We start from the raw sequence: 22,480 nt of genomic DNA, 5'->3' as shown, positions 1-22,480 counted from the left end.
GCCCAGGGGTGGCACCACCCACAGTGGGCTGAGCCCTCCCACATCACTCACAGGCCAGTCCAATGAAGGCAATTCCCTAATTGAGGCTCCTTCAACCCAGCTGTGTCAAGTTGACACTAAAGCTATCCAGCACAAGGAATTAATGCTTAAGTTTGCTATTTTCAGAAATGATTGATATCTTTGTAGTTTCTAGAATTTTAATTAAAAAAATTGTTTTACTGATTATGTGTTTGAGTGTATTGCCTGCATGTATATAAGGGCACTCATGTCATGCAGAGGTCAGAAGAGGGCATTGGATTCTCCTGGAACTGCTGTTACAGATTTTGTTACCTGCCATATGGGTGCTGGGAATCTAACCTGGGTCCTCTGCAAGAGCAGCCAGAGCTCTTAACTGCTGAGCCATGTCTTCAGACCCATTTCTTTTTTTTGCTTTTCTGATTGAATTTATTTTTAAGCATTAGGAATGTGATTTTTTTTCTTGCATTATACCCTCTTACCACATATAATTTATATATGTGAAGGCAACTGGTTTTGGTAATTTTATATCTGGTACCTTGCTAAGTTACTTTTATTTTACTGTTGTTTCTCTTGCTTCTTCAAAGCATATAATCATATCTGCAGAAAGACATAGTGGTTTACTAGGGTGGGAGGAGGGACCTTTGAGAGTTACATCCCAGACCTCCTTTTGGCCCAAACTTTCTGATTGCTCTTCTGCTGATAACAGGAGCAAGCTGTTCCCAAGGCCATGATCTGAACCACCCTTACTACCGTACGTTTCCCACCATGATGGACTGTCTCCTGAACCATGAGCTAAAAAACCATTCCCTCCTTACGTTTTTTTCCTGTCAGGTAGTCTGTCACAACAATGGGATAAAGTAACTTAACATAGTCAACTTTCCATTGCTGTGAGGAAATAACAAAGATAAATATAGGAAAAAAGATTTTACTTTTGGCTCATAGTTGCAGAGGTTTAAATTTACAGTTGACTGGCTCTGTTGTTTGTGGGCCTTTGGCAAGGCAGATTATCATGTCTGGCATTGTCTGGTTGTCCAGAGGTTAATCACATGGTAGCTAGGAAGCAAGCAAGGAAGAGAGAGGGAGGAACCAGGGGATACTCTATGTAATTTTTTCTGCCCAGGCCCAACCTCCTGCTAGTGCAAAAGGCTGGTGATCCAGTCTTTAGCATATGGAACTTTGGGAGTGGTATTTAATATCGAAACCATGATAAATATCATGATATTGTTGTTTTTGCATTTTATATGAATGCCTTAACTTTCTTTCCACTAAGTAAAATTCTAGCTTAAAAAACTTTTATTGCATTAACTAATTAAGCATTGATTTTAATTGTATTGAGTTTATGTCAGTAGTACATATTGAATTTCACCAAAGGTGTTTTGGTGTTTATGCAGATAAACATAGTCTCTTTTTTAATTAAAAAAACTTTTTTTATGTGTGTGTTACACACACACACACACATATATACACACACACACACACATATATATATATATATATATACACACACACACACACACACACACACATACATAAGTGCACCTGTGTCATACAATGCCCACCAAGGTCAGAAGAGAGCAGCGAATTTCCCTGGAACTGGAGTTATGAACCATTGTTAGCCACCATGTGGGTGCAAAAAATTAAACCAGGGTCCTCTGCAAGAGCAGCCAGTGCTCTTAACATCTGAGCCATCGCTCCAGCTCCCAGATAAACATATCTTTATTCTGAAATATATACTGTAATTGTTTTCCGGGTTGGATAATTTGCGTTCTTGCCAAAATAATCCTACTCGGCCAATACAAACACGCACATAGCACATACATGCACAAATACACATTTATATGCACAAACATAAAACTTAATTGTTTTCTATTTGTTAGTTTTTATTATGATTTTTGTATCTCAATTAATAAGTACATTGATCTGTACTTTTTAATGCTATTTAAATTATACTTGACTTGTTTTTTTTTTTTTTTTTTTTTTTTTTTTTTTTTTTTTTTTTTTTTTTTTTTTTTTTTTTTTTTTTGGAGACAGGGTCTCCTTGTCCCCCCAGCTGTCCTGGAACTCTTTATGTAGACCGCGCTGGCTTCGACCCCAAAAAGACCCCCCTGCCTCTGCCTCCCAAGTGCTGGCATTAAAGGCGTGCGCCACCATGCCCTGTTATACTTGACTTTTTTGTTTATTTGGTTTTTTTGAGAAAGGATCTCAGTATGTAGTCCTGGCTGGCTTGGAATTCACTGTGTGTACTAGATTGGCTTGAACTCACAGTACAACCTGCCTCTGCCTTCTGAGCACCAAGAGTCAAGGTGTGCACCACCACACCTTGTGTTATACTTAAGTCTTACGAATTTACTAATGCATTTAAAGCAATGCAGAACTTGGCCAAAATTGCTATGTATAGAATCTTCTGCTCCTGTGTACATTGAACCTAAACTAAAACCAACATCAGCAGCAACAGCAACAAGAGAAGTTTTTTTCAATAGTAAGTTTCATAGATAATTTCTTGGTTCTCAAGACTCATCAGTTTTCAGTGTCCTTGTTGGTATTTTTTTTCTCATAAAAGTGGGATGCAGCAGGCTTCTAGTTGTGCTTCAGAAGAGACTGGTAAGGTCATCCATGTTGCTTTTTAACTTACAAAGCTGTATGTGTCTTTGATTCTTAAGACAGTTTTGTGAGTTAGGAATTAGATGTCTATTTTCATTTTTCAAAAGAAATTGAAGCTCTTGATTGACTACCTAAAAAGTTTAGAACTGGGCATGGTGGTGCACTCCTTCAGTCCCAACATTCAGGAAGCAGAGGCAGATGGAGCTCTGTGAAATTGAGACCAGCTTGGTCTACACAGGGAGTTCCAGGCCAGGTTGGGGCTACAGGGAGACCCTTTCAACAAAACAAAACCAAAACAACAACAACAACAACAACAAAAAGTTTAAACATTTCCTTACTTCCATGATGAACAAAAACTGAATAAAGCAGCAAATATGTATCAGGCACTGTGAACTCTTTCATTTTTTTCATTTATCAAGCAAAGATTTGTGGAGTAAATGTTGAGTGTCAGACATTGTTCTAAGTATTGAAAATATAAGAAGATGTAGGTTTTTTTTTGCCTTTAAAATTTTCATAGTATTTTTAGTAAGAAAGATACTTAAGTTGATGTAGAGAATGAGATGATAGGAATGATTAAAATATGTTTTTGGAGGCCTTCTTAAAAAACAACGATTTTTATGTTGTATATTAAAAGTGTGCTGAGCAGAAACACTGGGGAATCATTTTATCAGTTTAAGAGTTGGTATTAGTAAATTAATGGAATCATAACAAGAACTTCCTATATTTGAGAAGGTAAGAAAAAAGAATAGAAAGCATGGTCATAGTGATCAGTTGATGTCAAAATGTGAATATAAAACTAGTATTTGTGGACTGGAGAGATGGCTCAGCGATTAAGAGCACTGACTGCTCTTCCAGAAGACCTGGGTTCAGTTCCCAGCACTCACGTGGCAGTGACTAACAACCATCAAAACTCCAGTTCTAGGGGATCCAGACTCTCTCTTGCCTCTGTGGGCATTGAAGGACATAGGTGCACTTACATACATGCAGGGAAAACACTTATACACATAAAAAAAAAGGAAATCATAAAAGCTTAAAACCCTAATATGTAATTATTCTCTTGATATTATGACCCAAATTTTTGAATGTTTTATCTAAAATTTAAATATACACAAAATGAAAAACTAGAACAAAAACTCAGGCAGATTCAATAATGATTAAGTTTTACCAAGTTTAATTTGTCTCTTTGTTTTCTATGCTGATTAAAAAAAAATCTCAAACACATGTAATATCAGTTTATCTCTGCATATACCATTATAGTAAGCAGGAAAAGTAGAGGAATGATGTGACTAGCTCTTTCTTTGAATTTATAACTTTTGTACCAGTACAATTTAAATTAGATGGAAGAAGAAAAGATGTCTAGGAAGTAGTGTAATTGAAGTTTTTTGAAGCCTTTGTAGTGAAAACAGACCTGGATTCACATCATAATTGTGTGGCCAATGCTAGTGTATGGTTTTGTTTTTGCTTTTATTTTTTTCAGTGAGGTCTCATTCAGCCCAGGCTAACCTGGAACTCATTATGTTGCACAGCTGTTGTTGACCTCATGGCAGTTCTTATACTTTAGATACCTGAGTAAAGGATTCCAGGCATGAGCCTTCCTGCCTGGCTGGTATATTTTCTTAATATTCCATTTCTACATTTATAAAATAAGAGTAGTAATATTTGTTATGTAGGGTGGTTATGAGAATTTAACCTGTTACTCCATATTGTTTCCCTTTTCCCTATTTTAGAGAGATAGCCTATTTTAGTAGTTTAGAATGGGGAGGGTAGTGATGGTTTTAAATTTATTTTTATTTTATGTGTATAAGTCTTTTGCCTGCATGTATGTAAGTGTACCATGTGTGTGCAATGCCTGCAGAAGCCAGGAGAGGGCATTAGATCTCCTGGAACTGGAGTTATGTACAGTTGTTAGTTGCCATGGGGGTGCTGGGAACTGAACCCTGGTCCTCTGCAAGAACAACCAGTGCTCTTAACCACTGAACCATCTCTCTTGCCTCCAGAAGTGATAACTGATAGCAGAAGTCATAGCAAATCATCTTCATTTTAAAGATGGAATGAAATTTACTGGAATGAGACTGGGAACAGAGTGAGGAATTAGAAGTAAGAAGAAGGGTATGGCCATTCCAATCTGGAGTGATTGATACACTTGAGAAAAGTAGTCTGTATTTGTGACTGAGTTGTAGAACGTATGTTCTTGAGCTGGGAGAACTATAATTTAAGAGTCAAATTTCAACCCAGTAAGTATTGTATAAGTGGTTTGAATCCAGTGGTTTGAAAAAATTTAAACTTTGGATTATAGAGGCCTCTTTTTGGATGAGATCTGAGTCAGTTTCTTCAATTTGGGCAAGAGGTACCCAAGAACTACTTGAAGGGAATAGTCTGGATAAAGAAAATAAAATCAGATTCAGTTGTTGTTTCAGTTCTTCATTACTTATAGAATAAAAAGTCTATTCTTATGGCCTATGCTATATTAACTGTTGATGTAGTTCACCCCCCCTCGATCTCTAGCCATACAATGGCTTAGAACTTTGGGAATTGAACTTGGATGATGCTAATATCATCTGTAACACAATTGTAATGGTGAATGTACTGCTATGATCTGGAGAATATTCTTTTGCTTTTGTACTGTCTAAATTATGTTTATTTTATATTAAACTTTATTAATATATTTTAAAAATATTTACTTATTATTTTTATGTGTATCTGTGTATTGCCTGCCTGTAGGTAAGTGCACCCGTGTCATGCAATGAAGAAACTGTTGGAGCCCCTGGAACTGGAGTTTCGGACAGCTGTTAGCTGCCATGTGGGTGCTGGGATTCGAACTTGGGTCTTCTGCAAGAACAACCAGTGTTCTTAACCACTGAGCCATCTCTCCAGCCCCTAAACTTTATTAATATCAACTAATTTTGTTTTTCTTCCAGGGCCTATGTTGAAAAATATCTCTTAGAGAAATCCAGACTTGTTTATCAAGAGCATAATGAACGGTATGTATTTTTATTTGTATAATTAGGTCAAGTTAACAGCCTCAGAGATTCACTTTTAGGTTCTCTGTGTATTATGTCCTTAAATTCACTGTATATCATTCATAGTAGCCTTATTTGTAATTGCTGTTACTTTCATGAACAGAATGCGATTGTTTTTCAGTCAGTTAGGAAATTTTCATTGGATACATAGAATTGTTGTTTTTTCTCGATTTTAGATAAATTAAGCACAAGAAAATGGTTTTTCAGGTGATAATTCCTTGAATCATCTGCCTTGTGAGCCATCTACTGTTGCACCTTTCTTCTATTTCTTACTGTTCTTTTTCAACCTGAAAGAAGGTCTCAGCCAGGCACAGTGACTCACACCTGTAATCCTAGCACTTAAGAGGCTTATTCAGGAGGATTGCTGTGAATTTAAGGCCAGCCTGGGGTATATAGTGAGTGCCGTGTCAGCTTGGGATATAGTGTTAGACCCTTTCTCCAAAACCTATGATCAGCAAACAAAATCAGTTTTCAAAAAAGTTCTTAATTACAGTGTAATGGTTGAAGTAGGTGGGACTTTAGAGATGACATATGTGATATATACCTCAGTAAATCATTTGCTGTATGTGTCAGTGTGTTATAATAAAGTTGTGACCAGAGTGTGAAGTTAAACTGCTTTGTACTGAAATCTTGAATATATGTTGGACATCTCACTTCTTTCCATGTATTTATTTTTATTTTACAAATGGAAAATCCTTCTATATTTTTCAAGAGGCTTAAATGAAATAATATTTATAAGATGTTCAACATGATCCTCATGTATAGAAAGGTCAGTAATTAATGGCTAACATTATCATAATGAATTATTGGCAAAATTTGGTTAAGTTTTTTTTTTATTGTTTTTTTTTTGTGTGTGTGTCCCCTTCCTGTGGCTAGCAGAAGAAATGCGCAGCATGGCAGTGCATGCCTATCACTTGGTTGGCAGGGCCATGTCGATCTCTGTGAGTTCTAGGTCACCTCATCTACATAGCGAGTTCCAGATCAGCCAGGGCTGCATAGTAAGACCCTGTCTCAAAAAAGCTTAAAAAAAAAATAATAAAAACCTCAACAAACCACCACCACCACCATCACTACTACCAAAAAATTTGCAAAAAAGAAGAGGAGCTCTGTATTTCAGGAGTTTGAATACAAGGGGAGAAGACTGTCACTATAGGTGTGCTCAGCAGTGCACATGATCAAGACTGTTAATATAATCCCCAGTATTAGAAGATAATTAGTAATGTTTTCAAACAATTGAATGAAGATTATAAGCCTGATTTCTTAGATTTGAAAATGAATGGGAGGTGAAGATCCAGATGATATTATTTTGATATGTTTGTTTTACAGATGTGGACATAAACGTGGATATAATATTTTGCTAGATTTGATTTGCTAGTATTTTGTTGTGAAGTTTTCTTGCTGTATTCATAAGATATAATGCTCTAAGGCTTTCTTTTTTCATGATATTTTTGGATTCATAGGATGAAATGAAAAGTTCCTTACTGTACTTTTTTTTCCCCAACAGTTTCTCTAGGATTGAGTTACTTCTTTAAATATTTGGTAGAATTCACTAGAAAAATCATTTCGTTCTTGGCTTTTATTCAGACAAAATTTTGATTACTAATTCAAACACTTAAGTGATTGTAGATTTGTGTAGACTTGGTTTTTAGTTGGATTTGAAAGCTTACATTTTTCTAGGAATCTGTCCATTTTATGTACGTTATATTAACTTAGTAAAAATATACTATTGTGCTGTTGAGAGATGGCTCAGTGGCTAAGAGCACTGACTGCTCTACAGAGAACCCAGACTCGATTCCCAGCACCTATATGACAGCTAAAAACTGCCCATAACTCTAGTTCCAGGGTATCTCACACCCTCTTCTGACCTGTATGGGCATTGTACAACACAGGTACCCTTACATATATTGCAGATAATACATTCATGTACATAAAATAAAAATAATAAAATATTAAATCTTAGAACTATATCTTCAGGGAAGAGAATAATAAATACCATCACTTCATTTTTATGTTTGGTTGTAATGTTTTCCCTCCCTCATTCCTGAATTTGAGTCAGCCTCTCTTATCAGTTTAGATAAAGATTTCTTAATTTTGTGCATATTTTCTTTGCTTTTTTTTTTGGTCTTTTTATGAGAAAGGGTCTCCGTGCAGCCCCAGCTGGCCTGGAACTCACTATGTAGACCAGGTTGGCCTTGAACTCACAGAAATCCGCCTGCCTCTGCCTCCTGAGTGCTGGGACTAAAGGCGTGTGCCACCACACCCAGCTGATTTAATTTTGTGCATATTTTCAAAGAATCATTTTTTGTTTCACTGGTGTTATATCTTTACTAGTCCCATTTTATTCTCTAATGTTTATTATTGCTTGCTTTCTGTTTGTTTTGGCCTTAGTTTATTCTCCTCCTTCCTCCTCTAATTTCTTTTTCTATCTTTTTGTTTTGTTAGTTTTAGTTGTATTTTCTGTTTTTCTCACCATGTAGCCCTGACTGACCTGGAAATCACTATGTATGCCACCAGGCTGACCAAACTCATTGAGGTTTGCCAGTCTCTGCTCCCCTTGAGTGCTGGGGTTAAAGCTGCTTCTAGTTTTAGTTTTTTTTTCTTTCTTTCTTTCTTTCTTTCTTTCTTTTTTTGCATTTTTTAAAAATTGAATTTTTGCAATTTTCAAACAGTATAGTTTGATGGCATTTAGATCCACTCTCTTCTCCCCACCTTTACTTCTCACTGCCCCAGTTCCAAAATTTAATGAACGCTTATGTATATATGGCCTTTAGAGTCTGATTTCTGTTCCTGAAAGTCCTTCAGTGTGCTTCCATTCACTGGGCTAACCAAGAGTCTCAACCCTGTAAGACACTGTCTTTCCCTTCCTCCCAGCAGCCATCAGTTGCCAAAAGTTCCTTAGGTTGCATTGGGATTTCTTACTTCCCCATGTCGATGCTGGGGTTTTGTTTGGTTTGAGCTTGCATAGGACTTGTGCATGCTGTCACCATTGCTGTGAGTTTATATGAATAACTGACCAGCTGTTAGCAAAACTCTTTCCTTGTGGTCATCCACCCACCTCTGGCTCTTACAATCTTTCTGCCTCCCTCTTCTACAATGATCCTTGAGTCTTGGGAGGCAGAGGTTGAAATAGTCATCCTCTTAAGGGATAAGTACTCTGTGACCTCTTGTTCTCTGCACATTGGCTAATTGTGGGTCTCTGTATTAATCACCATCTGCTCTTTATGAAACCTTCTCTGGTGAGAGTTAAGAGATTCATTCATCCTAAGTGTAGAGGTTGTATTGAAGATGTGTCACTTAGGTAGGGTTAAACATCTTATAATCACTTATTCTCTACATTTGACCAGTTCTAGAATTCTCTAATAGTCTCCATCTATTGCCAAAAAAAGCTTCTTTGATGAGGGGTGAAAGTTACACTTGTCTGTAAATAAAAGGATGCATGTTTAGAATAAAGTAAGAAATTACATTGGTTTAGGAATGTGGCAAAAGTAGGTTTTTCTTTAGGATCTGTGACCTCTCTAGCTATATGTGTTTGGCTATGTTTTCAGTACTGTACATGAGTTTCCTCCCATTGAATAGGCCTTAAGTTCAATTAGATAGCTGTTGCTTACCTCCAAGAAAAAAGTGCCACTGCTCCACCAGTAGTGATAGTTTGCTGGGCCAATCATTGTTTATTAGGCTTCACAGCTGGGTAGGACCATTGATTGATTTTTTTTTCCCCTTGGCATCTTGCATTATATCTTTTAATACCATGAGAGCTAGTCTTTAGGGGAGGAGGCTTCCAGGTCAGTTCCAGCTGGATTGCTCTAAATCATCTATCAGAGTATACCCTGTCTTCCACAAGAGTTTTGCCTTCAAGTTCTGGTAGCAGTCAAGGGCTGTGGCAATAGCCTATGTTATTTTGGGAATCTTTTGGACTATCCTGACCAACAACTTGAAGGGAGGTTTCTCCTGCCCAGCAGTGTGTTTTTTGTTATATTGCCTTCAGCTACACACATGTATTCCTATATTTGTTGTGTGTGTTTTCTTCAGTGGCACTTTGAACTAATCCATTTTCCTCTGGTTTTTCATATCATCTAAGCTTTATTTATTTCACCCCCCTCTCCCCTGTATGACCCTCCCTACTCCTCAGTTAAAGTAACCCCCCTTTCCTCATTTCCCCCTTAATATTTCTCCCCCGCCCCTCTCGTGCACGCTTGCCTACTTCCCCTTTATCCCCTTTGTTCATTTCCACTTTCCTGACTCCTGTGGTTACAAAGGGATGTATACTATAGGGTTTTCTAGCTAAGATCCACAAATAAGAAAGAACATATGCCACTTGTTTTTCTGAGTCTGTGTTATTTCACTTAGTATAACAGTTTCTAGTTTCATCCATTTACCTGCAAATTTCATTTTTCTTTACTAATGACTAGAACTCCATTGTGTAAATGGACCACATTTTCATTATCCATTCATCAGTTGAGGGACATTTATGTTGTTTCCAGTTCTTAGCTATTGTGAAAAGAGCAGCAATAAATATGACTGTGCAAGTATCTCTGCAGTAGGATGGGTCCACTGGGCATGTGCCAAGGATTGTGTAGCAGGTTTATTCTTAGTTTTTTAAAAAAGTTCTCCAATGCTGGGTGTGGTGGTGCACACCTTTAATCCCAGCACTTGGGAGGCAGAGGCAGGCGGATCTTTGTGAGTTCAAGGCCAGCCTGGTCTATATAGTGAGTTCCAGGACAGTTGGGGCTATAGGGAGACCCTGTCTCAAAAAGACCCCCCCCCCAAAAAAGTTCTCTATACTGATGTGCATAGTGATCGCACTAGTTTGCAATCCTGCCAACAGTGGATGAGGGTTCCCCTTTCCCTGTTTTGTGCCAGCAGTTCTTTGTTTTTTAATCTTAGCCACTCTGGGATTAGATGAAGTCTTAAAGTGGATTTAATTAGCATTTTTCTAATTCCTAAGGATGTTGGACACTTTTTAAGTGTTTCTTAACCATTGTTATTTTTTTGAGATCTCTGTGTTGAGATTCATAACCCATTTTTTAAATTGGGTCATTTGTTTTCTTGCTTCTTTGTTTTTTTGAATTCTTTGTATATTCTGGTTATTAATCCTTTGTCAGATGAAAAGCTGGTGAAGACTTTCTCCCATTCTGTAGGCTTCCTCTTTACTTGATTAGTTATTTCCTTTGCTGTACAGAAAATTAGTAGTGTTTCTATATGCAAATAATAAGCAATCAGAGAGAGTTCAGGGAAATACTTCCATTTACAGTAGCTTCAAAAAAAAAATCTAGGGATAAACCTAACCAAAGACATTAAAAATTTATTCAGTGAAAACTTTAAATCTTTGAAGAAAGATATTGAGCACAAAGAACAGTGCCAGGGAAATCACCATACCAGAATCCAGTCTATATTATAGAGCCATAGTCATAAAAAGAGTATGGTATTGGCACAAAAACAGATTTGTAGATCAATGGGACCAAATGGAAGACTCAAATATGAGTGCACACAATTACAGCCACTTGGTATTTGATAAAGATGCCAAGGACATACACTGGAGGAAAGACAGCATCTCAGCAAGTGATGCTGACACAATTGGATCTCCACAGGTAGCATGAAATTAGGCCCATACCTATTACCTTGCCTGAAAGTGAACTCTAAATAAATCAAGACCTTAATGTAAAGTCTGAAATGATGAAACTCTTAGAAGAAAACATAGATAGTACCCTACGCTTAGGGATTAAGGTCAACAATTTACAAATCAGACCTCGTTAAACTACTTTTAGTTTTTTTTTTTTTTTTTTTTTTGAGATAGGGTATCGCTCTGTACTACAGTCTGGCCTAGAACTCCCTGTACCCTAGGCTAGCTTTGAGCTCACAGCAGTCTTCTTTCTCAGCTTCCTAAGGCATTGTAGGTATGAGCCTCCACACATGGCTTTTTCTTTTTTTAAATTTTATTTATAATTTTTATTTTATGTATTTGTGTATTGCCTGCATGTAGGTAAGTGCACCTATGTTGTGTAGTGCCTGCGAAGGTCAGAAGAGGCTGTTGGATCCCCTGGGACTGGAGTTATGGACAGTAGTTAGCTACCATGTGGGTGGTGGGATTCGAACCTGGTCTTCTGCAAGAACAACCAGTGTTCTTAACCACTGAGCCATCTTTCTAGCCCCCACACATGGCTTTTTCATTTCTCAACTTTTTCTTAAGACAGATGGTTAGATTATAGTTTCAAGATCTTTTCTTTCTTTCTTCTTCTTCTTCTTATTTTTTTTTTTGGTCTTTTTGAGACAGGGTCTCCCTGTAGCCCCAGCTGTCTTGGAACTCACTATGTAGACCAGGCTGGCCTTGAACTCACAGAGATCTGCCTGCCTCTGCCTCCCGAGTGCTGGGATTAAAGGCGTGCGCCACTATGCCTGGCGAGATCTTTTCTTTTTATCATGTCTTTTCTGGTAAAAAGTTTCTCTAAGCACTGTTCCAATGGTTTCCCCTGGTTTGGAATAAATTGGCTCTCTGTGTTCTGTATCTGTGTTCAAAAAATCTTGGATTAAAATTGTTTAGGTGGAAAATTTTCATCTGTACTGAATAAGTGTAAAGTTTTTAAATTTTCATTTCCCAAATAATATAGTAACATGGCTATTTGCATCTAGAGATAACTGAAAGTATATGTGAAGACATGCATGTTTTATATGCAAATACAGTCACATTTTGTATAAAGGAAGTCAGCACCTTCAGCTTTTGCATAGGGCCTAGAACCAGTCCTTTACATGTACCAAGGGATGATTTTATTGTATTTTTGTTTTTGTGCATTCCAAAGTACTTTCTCATTTTCTTTGTTTTCTAGACTCATAAGTTATTTATGAGTATGATATTGTTGGCCACTTATTTTTGAATTTGAAAATTTGCTACTGGTTTTTAATTTCATTACAAAGTTGTTAGATTTCACATGAATATATTCAGACTTGTTTTCTAGTCCCAAAATGTTCGATGTGGACTTGAGAAAATATGTACACACTTGTTGTTTGAGTGTTCTATAGTTAATGTGTTAGGTCTAGCTGTTAAGTAGTCCCTGGATTGCTGCAAGCTTTTGGTTAATTTTTGGCACTCTGAAAAAGTTAATTCAGAAAATTTGTGAAGTTTTTCATTGGTGTTACAGAAGACAAAATTTTCACAATTCCTAGCTTTGCCATTTCACTGCTTTTATCCCTTTCTTCTGTATTCTACATTCTATTTTGTAGGCATACTTAGATGTTGAATTTGTCACATTGCATTAGAAATGAAGCAAATCAGGTTGGGTATGGTGACAATGCTTTGGCAGGTGGATCTCTGTTAGATTGAGGCCAGCCTGTTCTACATAGGGAGTTCCAAGCCAGCTGAGACTACATAGAAACCCCACCTCAAAAAAACCAAAAAAACAAACTAAACCAAAACTAACCAAACAAAAAGAAGCAAATCAAGTACATTTTACTAATTAAAATGTAATTTTAATGTGGGTGCTCTTTTAAAAAGTATTTACTGTGGGCTGGAGAGATGCACAGTTGTTAAGAGCACTGACTGCTCTTTCAGGGGACCCAGGTTCGATTCCCAGCACCCACATGATGGCTTGAACCGTCCTTAACTCCAGTTCCAGGGGAATCCGATGCCCTCTTCTGACCTCTGTCACATTGCACGACATGGGTGCACTCACATGCATGCAGGCAATACACTCATACCCATAAAATAAAAATAATAAATAAAAATATTTTTAAAAGTAATTACTGTAAATCATGTTCATTATTAAGCCATACTTTATTTCCAACAGGAACTATCATGTATTCTATTACCTCCTGGCAGGAGCAAGTGAAGAAGAGAGGTTAGCATTCCACCTTAAACAACCAGAGGAATATCATTATCTTAATCAGGTGAGAGTTTATGAAAAACATTTTGAAAATGAGGGAATTACATTTTCGTTACTGAAAAAAATTCTCTTTTGTAGTGCTTTCCTTCTCAAACCTGGTAATGGATGGTAAATAGTACTTTCATATTGGCAGTTTAAAGATTTATGTGATGTAGCTTCCAAATTAAAAAAAAATGTTTATGACTTTCATATAAGTGGCAAAAAGTTAGTTACATATGTTGTTTTTGTGTTTTGTGAGATTCCTTAAGAGTATTTTAAGTTATTTATTGAAACTTCATCATCATAAAAAGAACTCTTTTCAAAGTGATTTACCTTTTACATATCCCAGAATGTTAAATGTAACTAATGATTAATACTTAACTGTTGTGATTTCTTGAAACCTGGTTTGCATGTTTTGTAGTCTAGTACACATATGTCTGCATGATATACTATTGACTTAGAGTATTACTGTATAATTTAATGAACAGCCCTCTTAAACACTCATTATGAAGCTAGGTATGGTTCCTGTGACTGTAATCCCAGTGTTTGCAAAGCAGAAGGAAGAGGATTACCACATGTTGAGACCATCTTGGGCCATGTAGTGAGTTCCAGCCAGTCTGGGCTACAATGTGAGACCCTATTGCCAAATACCAGTATGAAATTCCTCAAAATCAAATGATTTAAAGAATTTGCATCTTTCTTTAAAATTCCGAAGTCACCCTTAATCTTCCATAATGAGAAGTGATTCGTAAAAATATTTATGGCATTGATTTTTCCATTTTGTTTTTCACGTTAAAATTCTAAACCTAGCCAGGCATGGTGGCGCATGCCTTTAGTCCCAGCACTCAGGAGGCAAAGGCAGGTGAATCGCTGTGAGTTCAAGATTTGATATATCACAGTGAAAGATTTATCGTCCTCTTTTTTTTTTTTTTTTTTTCTAAAAAAAAAAAAAAAAAAAAAAAAAAAAAAAAATCTAAACCTAGTATTAAGGAACTACTACTATATTAGATCATTTAAGTTGTGAATTACCTCCTCGTTTTTTTGTTTGAGGGAAAATGTAATTTCTATGGGAATTTTTTTTTTTTATTATTTTTATTTTACATGTATGAGTGTATTGCCTGCATGTATGTGAGGGCATGCATGTCGTGCAATGTCGTGAAGGTCAGAAGAGGGCTTCAGATTCCCCTGGAACTGGAGTTAAGGATGGTTTGTAGCCGCCATGTGAGTACTGGGAATCGAACCCGGGTCCTCTGCAAGAGCACTCAATGCTCTTAACTGCTGAGTCATCTCTCCAGCCCCGAAGATTTTGTATTAATTGACACTTTGATGAGTCAAAAATTATAGTTATATATTTAGGATTATGAAAGTAATATCTGGGACTTTTCCTTAAATGTACAGTATACTCTACTTGGTATTTTTTAACTTTAAAACATCATATTAATATAAACTACCTTAACTTTATATTAATATATAAAGAACTTAAAAGTTACGTTACTTTCTATTTGAATGTGAGACATTTTTCCTCCACAATATTAAGATATTCCTAATTCAGCTCCTGGGTGGTTAAATATTTTTTTAAGCAAAGTTTTAATCACTTATAAGTGAGGTGGTAGTTGTTATTAACCCAGAATTTTACTGTCTTCTGGGTCTTTGTATAATCAGTGGCCATTACTTATGTAATGTCAGTACTCATAGGATATAGGTCTTAGTGCTAAATATGCATGCCAGCACCATTGGGCATGGCATGTATGAGTTGAGTGGATCATATATCATTTAGATATATGATCTACCAGGATCTGAAAGTTTGTGTACTTTCTTGGTTTGTGCTGCTATGTAAAGTAACTGCTCTTTGGATAGCAGCAGTGCTTCTTTCATACTGTATCTCAGAGATCATTACAGAAGTTTAATAACTACTACCTAATAACTACCTAACTAATCTGCCTTACTTTCAGATAACAAAGAAACCCCTCAGACAGAGCTGGGATGATTATTGCTATGATTCTGAGCCGGTCAGTACAAGTACCTAAATATTATTTGTTCCTGTAAAGGGACCTCATATTGCTCATTTATGTCCATCTTGATGAGTCAGAATAAAGATAGTTGAAATACCAGCAAGGATAGGAAAGAAAAGTATTATTTTTTAATTTCTTTGATGATTGATTTGATGTAAGAGGTTATTATTGATAAACTAATTTACTATTTTTATATATTTTCTTAAATCATAATGTTTAATCTACATTTAGCATTTATTTTCACAAACAGTAAATAGATATCATTCCTAGTTTCTCAGCACTGAAGTGGATCTGTACCAGCTATAATTTTTTTCTCTTGAGTTTTTTTTCCCCTAGTGTCAAGGGCTTTGTGAATACTAATCATGTACTTTAACACTGGGTTCATTCCTAGTCTCATATTTATTTATTTGTTTGTTTATTATTTTATTTTATATGTATGAATGTAATGCCTGCATGTATATAAGTGCACCTGTGTTGTGTAGTGGCCATGGAGGTCAGAAGAGAGTGTCGAATCTTTTGAAGTTACTGATAATTGTTAGCTACCATGTGGGTGCTGGGAACCAAACCCAGGTCTTCTGCAAGAGCAACCAGTGCGCTTAACTGCTGAGTCATCTCTCCAGCCCTCATTTTCAGTTTTTAAAAAAATTAAGTTTTAGGGGGATTGGAGAGATAGATGGCTCAGTAGTTAAGAGTACTGGCTGCTCTTCCAAAAGATCCAGGTTATGTTCCTAGCACCTATTTCAATAACTCCAGTTCCAGGGATCTGATGCCCTCTTCTGACCTGCAAGAGCACTCACATGCTTGCATAGAACATGCACATAAACATAAAATAAATCTTAAAAAATAAAATTACTTTTCAGGAACTAGGGAAATGACTCAGTGGGTAAAATGCTTGCTGCACAAGCCTGAGGACTTGCATTCAGATCTTTAGCACCCATATAAAACCCAAGTGTGGTGCAGATCTGCAAATCCAGGGCTGTGATATGCAATGACAAACAGATCTCGGGAGCTCTTTGGCCAGACAGTTTATTTGAAACAGTGAGCTTCAGATTCAGTGAGAGACCCTGGCTCAAAAAATAAGGGAGAGAACAATAGAGAATGACACCTGGTGTCAGTTTTCATTTCTGCATGTGTACATGAGTGAAATGTCTTGTGTCCTGTTCTCCCTCTCAAACCTCTCTCAGTGCATAGCCCAATATGAACTACATTTTAGTAGTTTCATTACCTAAGTATTATGTGTAGTTAATGCCTGAAAAAAATAGATTTTTCCCTGATTCATGTGTAATAACCAACCTCCCTCCTTCCCTCCCTCCCTCCCTCTTTTTGGGGGTGGTTTGAGACAGTGTCATACTGTGTAGCTCCACCTGGCCTGGAACTTGCAATATAGACCATTCCAGGCTGGCTTCTACTAACAGTGACCTACCTGCCTCTGGAGTGCTGGGATTAAAGGTGTGGGCCACCATGACCAGCTAAATCTTTTTCTTTTTTCTTTTTTTTCTTTTTGTAATAATTTATTGAGAATTTCATACATGGATATAAGGTGTTTTGATCAAATCCATGCCCACTCCCTCCCCTCCACTCCTCCCATATGGTCCCATCACTTTTTTCTGATAACTTCATATATTCTTTCTTCTTCTTTTCTTTCTTTATATGGGGCTTTTTACTGCTCTAACATTCCCCCCCTCTGATGAGGTAACCCTAAAATCTTTTAAGGATTAGATAAGAACTCCCAAATACTTTATAGACATTTTTGGCCTTTGGAATGGAGTATGTTGCTAAGAGGCCCAAGGACATTTGTGACTTTTAGCCAAGAAACTGGCGACATTTCTTTGGGGTCTTTTTTACCCTAACTGCCTAGCCAATTCCCACCTCCTATTCTTATCACACCATCCTCTGAAGAGGTTACCCAACTTGTGGATAGGGAATCGGGACATAGACTGCTCTGGCTTCTTCCATGCTGAACAGGGATGCAGGGTGAGGCAATTGGGGTACCCCTTCAGTGGGTCTATCTAAAAGACTACCAAATTGCATAACTCTTTTTTTTGTTTGTTTGTGAAGGGGAAGAAAAGGCAAGAGTAATTAGCATTATAAGTTCTAGACAGGGAACTAGAAAACAGTCATAACAGGGCAATTTTCAAATGTCATATGAGAGTCCATTGGAGTTTCTTGACAAGGGCTTCCAAAATCATCCCTCTGTTGGGTTCCTCCTCATTTTTCTTTTGTCTGCCAAGGCTGGACTCGAGAGTGATGGATTCATGATTTGCTTTCAGGTATTTTGATAGTTGTTGGAGTGGTTAGAGTGAGTGCCAATTCCCTTTCAAAAGATTCCAGATTTGGGGGGTGGGCAGATTTATCCATCATTCTAGAAGAATAGCAGGTTGTCTCCCTTGGCTACAGGTGGGTGCTACAGTATTGCAGACCAAGATTTGAAGCTTACATCTGAGCAGCACTTTCTGATTAGGAAAAGTCATCAATGAGGAAAAAATAGTATAAATAACGTTTTATATAGACTCAAGCCTAATGTCTGGGAAGTGTAATCCCTTGAACTCTTAAAGAAATACACTGATGACTTTACTCTTTGGTTTTACTTTCCTTTTGGGTGTTTAAGACCACAGCTAAATCTTTTTCATGTAACAAATACTTGTGTATTTTTTCTTTGATTCTGTTTGATTGTTTGTTTTGAGACAGTCTCTCTTTGTAGTCCTAACTGGCCTGGAACTCACTCTGAAGATCAGGCTGGCCTTGTGTTCACAGAGATCTCCTGCTAATGCCTTCCAAATGCGGGGATTAAAGACATGTGCTTCTTTTTTTTTTTCAATAGCAAGAAAAACTGTTGCCTTAAAGTTTTCCCAAAAGTATTGAAATTCCTATACGTAAGTTTTTTTTTAGGCTTTAAATTGAGTTATTTAAAGGTATATATGCTCTAATATAAAATTAGTATTTTTAACAGTTTTATATTTTATATTAAGGACAAGTCTGTAACCAAAAAGGATTACAGAAATATATTTCTTTCAGTCTGAAATTAGGTCAGCTACAAAGGCTGAAAGTATAGATACAACTACTTATATTTATTACCTCATGAATAAATTTATTAAAGTCTTCCTAAAAGTATAACTTGTCTTAATTTTTACTTTAAAAAATCATGACTTTCTCACTGCATATGCTTATGAACTCCACTAATTGCAAAATTAGTCTTTGCCAGAGTTGTGAAGCATCAGCATATGTGGATGTTAATTTTCTTCCTCCAGATGAGGTTTATTTGAATTACTATCTCATAATCAAGAAGTTATTGTTTTCAGATTTGACATTTTGGGAAATAGAAGACATTTCAGTTTTTATATTTTTGATGATTTGTAATAAAAAAAATTTAAGTTATTTTCCACTTGGAAGACGCTCATCCTGTCCGTCTTTCACTTGCTACCTCAAGTAAATCATGCCTCTTTGGAAAGCAGGTAGGGTGCTTGCAGACTTACCCTGCAAATAGAGGGGATTACTTGTTCAGCCACTGCAATGGAAATGTGAGTTGATCTGTCTTTGTTCAAAGTTAGTTTAAGTGATATTTAAGAATTCAAAGTTGAATGACCTGATCCCAATACTGATTCATCCACTGATTAATTTTGAGATCCTCATCAGGTTACTTAATTCTTTTATTGGTCAGCTCACCATGCCTAAGTTGTTCTACTTTGGATTAGCTAGCAAGACTGTGTCTCAGAAGGCCACAGAAGCTCCAGGCTTGGAAATGAGCACTCAGGAAGCTGAGCAAGAGGATGCCAAATTAGATAATTTACTTAGTAAATTTGAGGGTAGCCTGAACTACGTAGTGTGATTCTGCCTCCAAAAATAACAAAAAAGACTTTAAAATGGAGGATGTATTAAATACGGTATGTTAGGATTTTGTTTGATTTTTGGTGTTTTGAGACAGGATCTCACTTAGGCTGGCCTTGAATTCACTATGTATACAGCCCATACTAATCTGTTGGTAGTTTTCTAGTCTCAGCCTCCCCCGTCCTTGTGCTTGGATGTAAGCCTAAGTTACCATTCCCAACTTGATTGGATACATTTATTGATATCACAGTTTGTACCTTAACATTGCTACATGATACCAGTCTAATGATCAGTCTCACCTAATTAAGACTTTTTGTGTGTGTGTGTGTGTGTGTGTGTGTGAATTTCTCCAAGATCCAAGTTTATTTATTTCATCAAACATTTTCTATAACAAGAGTAGGGGGTAAATAGGTGTTTGCACTTAGTAATACTACAGTTCTTTCATCTCTCTAGTTTCGTATCTTTTCCCAGAGATAACTTTGGGATCCTTCTCTAGTTTATTCACTGCGATGGTTGGTTTTAAATGTCAACTTATCACAGTCTACAATTATTACCTGAGAAGGGAGTCTCAGTTAATGAATTACCTTGATCAGGCTGGCCTGTGGGCATTGTCTCTGAGGGATTAACATGATTTTTGATTCATGTATGAAGACGTAGCCATTGTGGGAGGCACCATTCTTTCATTTTGAGGGGCTAGCTGAGAACCAGTAAGCAACCAAGCAAGGATTTATGTTTTTTTTTTTTTCCTCTCTTGCCTGTGGAGATGATACTTTTAAGTTCCTGTCTTGACTTTCTGATGGAGTGTATCCTGGAATTTTAAGATGAATAAACCCTTTCTTCTAAGTTACTTTTCGTCACGGTGTTTTATTACAGCAACAGAATTGAAACTAGGACATTCACTATGGTAATGACATTAATTTTAAGGCAGGGTCTCACTTTGTTGCCCTGACTAGTCTAGAACTCTCAATGTAGCACAAGCTGGTCTCAAATTTGAGCTCTGCCTGCTTCTGCCTTCTGAGCACTGGAATCAAAGGCATGTGCCACCACACCTGACTAGTAGCTATTTTTGTTATGTTCTCTGTTTAAGCTACCTTCTTTTCTCCATTTTATTTTTCCTCTTCCTCCACAATTATACTTTTGAAAAATATTTGATAAAGACTGATCACAAAAACGAAAGTTTTCTTTTTTTTGGTCTTTTTGAGACAGGGTCTCCCTGTAGCCCCAGCTGTCCTGGAACTCACTAAGGCTGGCCTTGAGCTCACAGAGATCCGCCTGCCTCTGCCTCCGAAGTGCTGGGATTAAAGGTGTGCACCACCATGCCCGGCAAAAATGAAAGTATTTTATGTGCCTTGTTTCATTCACTTTGGGGACAAATAAAAACATCAGTTACAAGAATCGTTGTATACATTGAGTTTATATCAATATAAACCTGTATTTATTTCCTACTTGTCATGGAAAACGTTCGATGAATCATAAAATTAGTTAACTGAGGTCTTGGGGAAATAAGCAAAAAAGCTTTAAATAAATGTTTTACTGTTTAGGTATGGTGGCTTATTCCTATAATCCCAGCACTCTGGAAGCTGTAGCAGGAGGATTGCTTTGAGTTTCAGGTCTACCTGGGCTTCAGTGTGAAACCCTAAAAACAGTAATAAACAAATGGCAAAATTTTAATTCAGGCCAAAGAAAAATAATAACTTAAAAGCATTTATTTTAGCCAGGTGTGGAGGCAGAGGCAGGCAGATCATTGTGAGTTCAAGGCCAGCCTGGTCTACATAGTGAGTTCAGGTCAGCTGGGACTACAGGGAGACCGTGTCTCAAAAAGACCGAAAAAAAAAAGCATTTATTTTTTAATAAAGATGTTGACATTTCTATAGAATGTGTCTTAAATCTGCTGATCAAAATCTTTATACTCAGAAAATTACATGGATGTGTTCTTGGCACTCTTCTTGCAGTGAATTAAATATTTTTGGAGTATGTGCACCTTTCCACATAGAGAACTTAAAAAAATGTTGGCTGCATTTTGAAACTGAATCCTAATTTTTCTGTCAAGATGTACTCATAAACTAGTTCTTGTAGTGCCTAATAAAAGATACGTGGTAGATACTTTTAAAAAAGGTATTTTATTTTTCAATAAGGTAATTTTCAGTCCATTGAATTCACATTCAGTGATTGTACAGTTACCATCATGCCAAGGATGTTGACAAGCTCAGGTAGTGGGGGGTGAAAGTATTACCAGATCAGAACAGACACAGAAAAGATTTATTCAAGAGAACATAATGGCAATAAGAGGTAGTTCTGAAAGAGAATTGCTCCTCCTAGAGAGAATGTGCATTTTCTGTTTTTGAGTAGATGTGCACATTGCTCACTCCTTTGTCAAATCCATTTTATAGCACCATTTGTCTTTCTTGAGATCAGCTATTTGGAGTAAGGTGCTGTGGATCATTAGGAGTTAGACTCTAAATTTTTGCATAAGACGTTATAACTCCAGTGCTTTAGTCAGGCTCCAAGAAGTTTAGGGTCTGATTGTATGGCATTTTGTGTTTTTATTTTTGGCTGTTTTGACTCTGCATTTACTTCAGTGATTTTTATGCTCATGGTACTGATTTGATGCTGAGATTTGTGGTGAATAAAACAGGTGGCAGTTCTTGTGTTTATTGAGTAATTGATTTGACATTCTCTTGGAAGATAGGCATTAGGCATTAAAAAGTAACCTCAGATATGAGAGATTTTTGACAATCTAACCACAAAAAGGTGCGAACATGTGAAGAATTATAGAGTTAGCTTGTGTGTATGATGTTATGACTATTTGGGGAACTGAAATGTAAAGGCAACACTAAAGTTGATTTGTTCATGTGGTTTTGTTTTGATTTTTGAGACAAGAGCTGGCCTAGGGCTTGTGATTCTCTTGCCTCTACATCTGGAATGGTGATATTATAGTCATGTGTCACTGTCTGACCTAAAAATAAAGTATATAGTATTTTAAATTTTAATAAAATGTATTTTATTTTTATGTGAATGTATTAATGTCTGTGTATCTGTACATAAGCACGTGGATACCCACAGAGGCCAGAAGAGGGACTCTGATGCCCTGGGGCTGGAATTACAGTTGATAGTGACCTGCCTGATCTGGGTGCTGGAAGCCAAACTCTGG

The 22,480-nt window shown here is 36.8% G+C and overlaps 1 protein-coding gene across 6 annotated transcripts in view; it reads left to right on the top strand.

The window, feature by feature from the left end:
• Positions 1-22,480, top strand: part of Myo9a (myosin IXA) — a 269,269-nt gene that overhangs the window by 63,543 nt on the left and 183,246 nt on the right. For all 6 annotated transcript variants that reach the window (XM_029565051.1, XM_029565050.1, XM_029565049.1 and 3 more), the window contains exons 4-6: positions 5,538-5,600; positions 13,418-13,517; positions 15,445-15,501. In XM_029565051.1, the coding sequence (XP_029420911.1) occupies positions 5,538-5,600; positions 13,418-13,517; positions 15,445-15,501 (220 nt within the window). The remainder of the gene's footprint in view (positions 1-5,537; positions 5,601-13,417; positions 13,518-15,444; positions 15,502-22,480) is intronic.

Source organism: Nannospalax galili, unplaced genomic scaffold (genome assembly GCF_000622305.1).
Source record: "Nannospalax galili isolate Female #2095 unplaced genomic scaffold, S.galili_v1.0 scaffold54, whole genome shotgun sequence".
Lineage (NCBI taxonomy): Eukaryota > Metazoa > Chordata > Mammalia > Rodentia > Spalacidae > Nannospalax > Nannospalax galili.
This window is presented reverse-complemented; position numbering and strand designations above follow the sequence as displayed.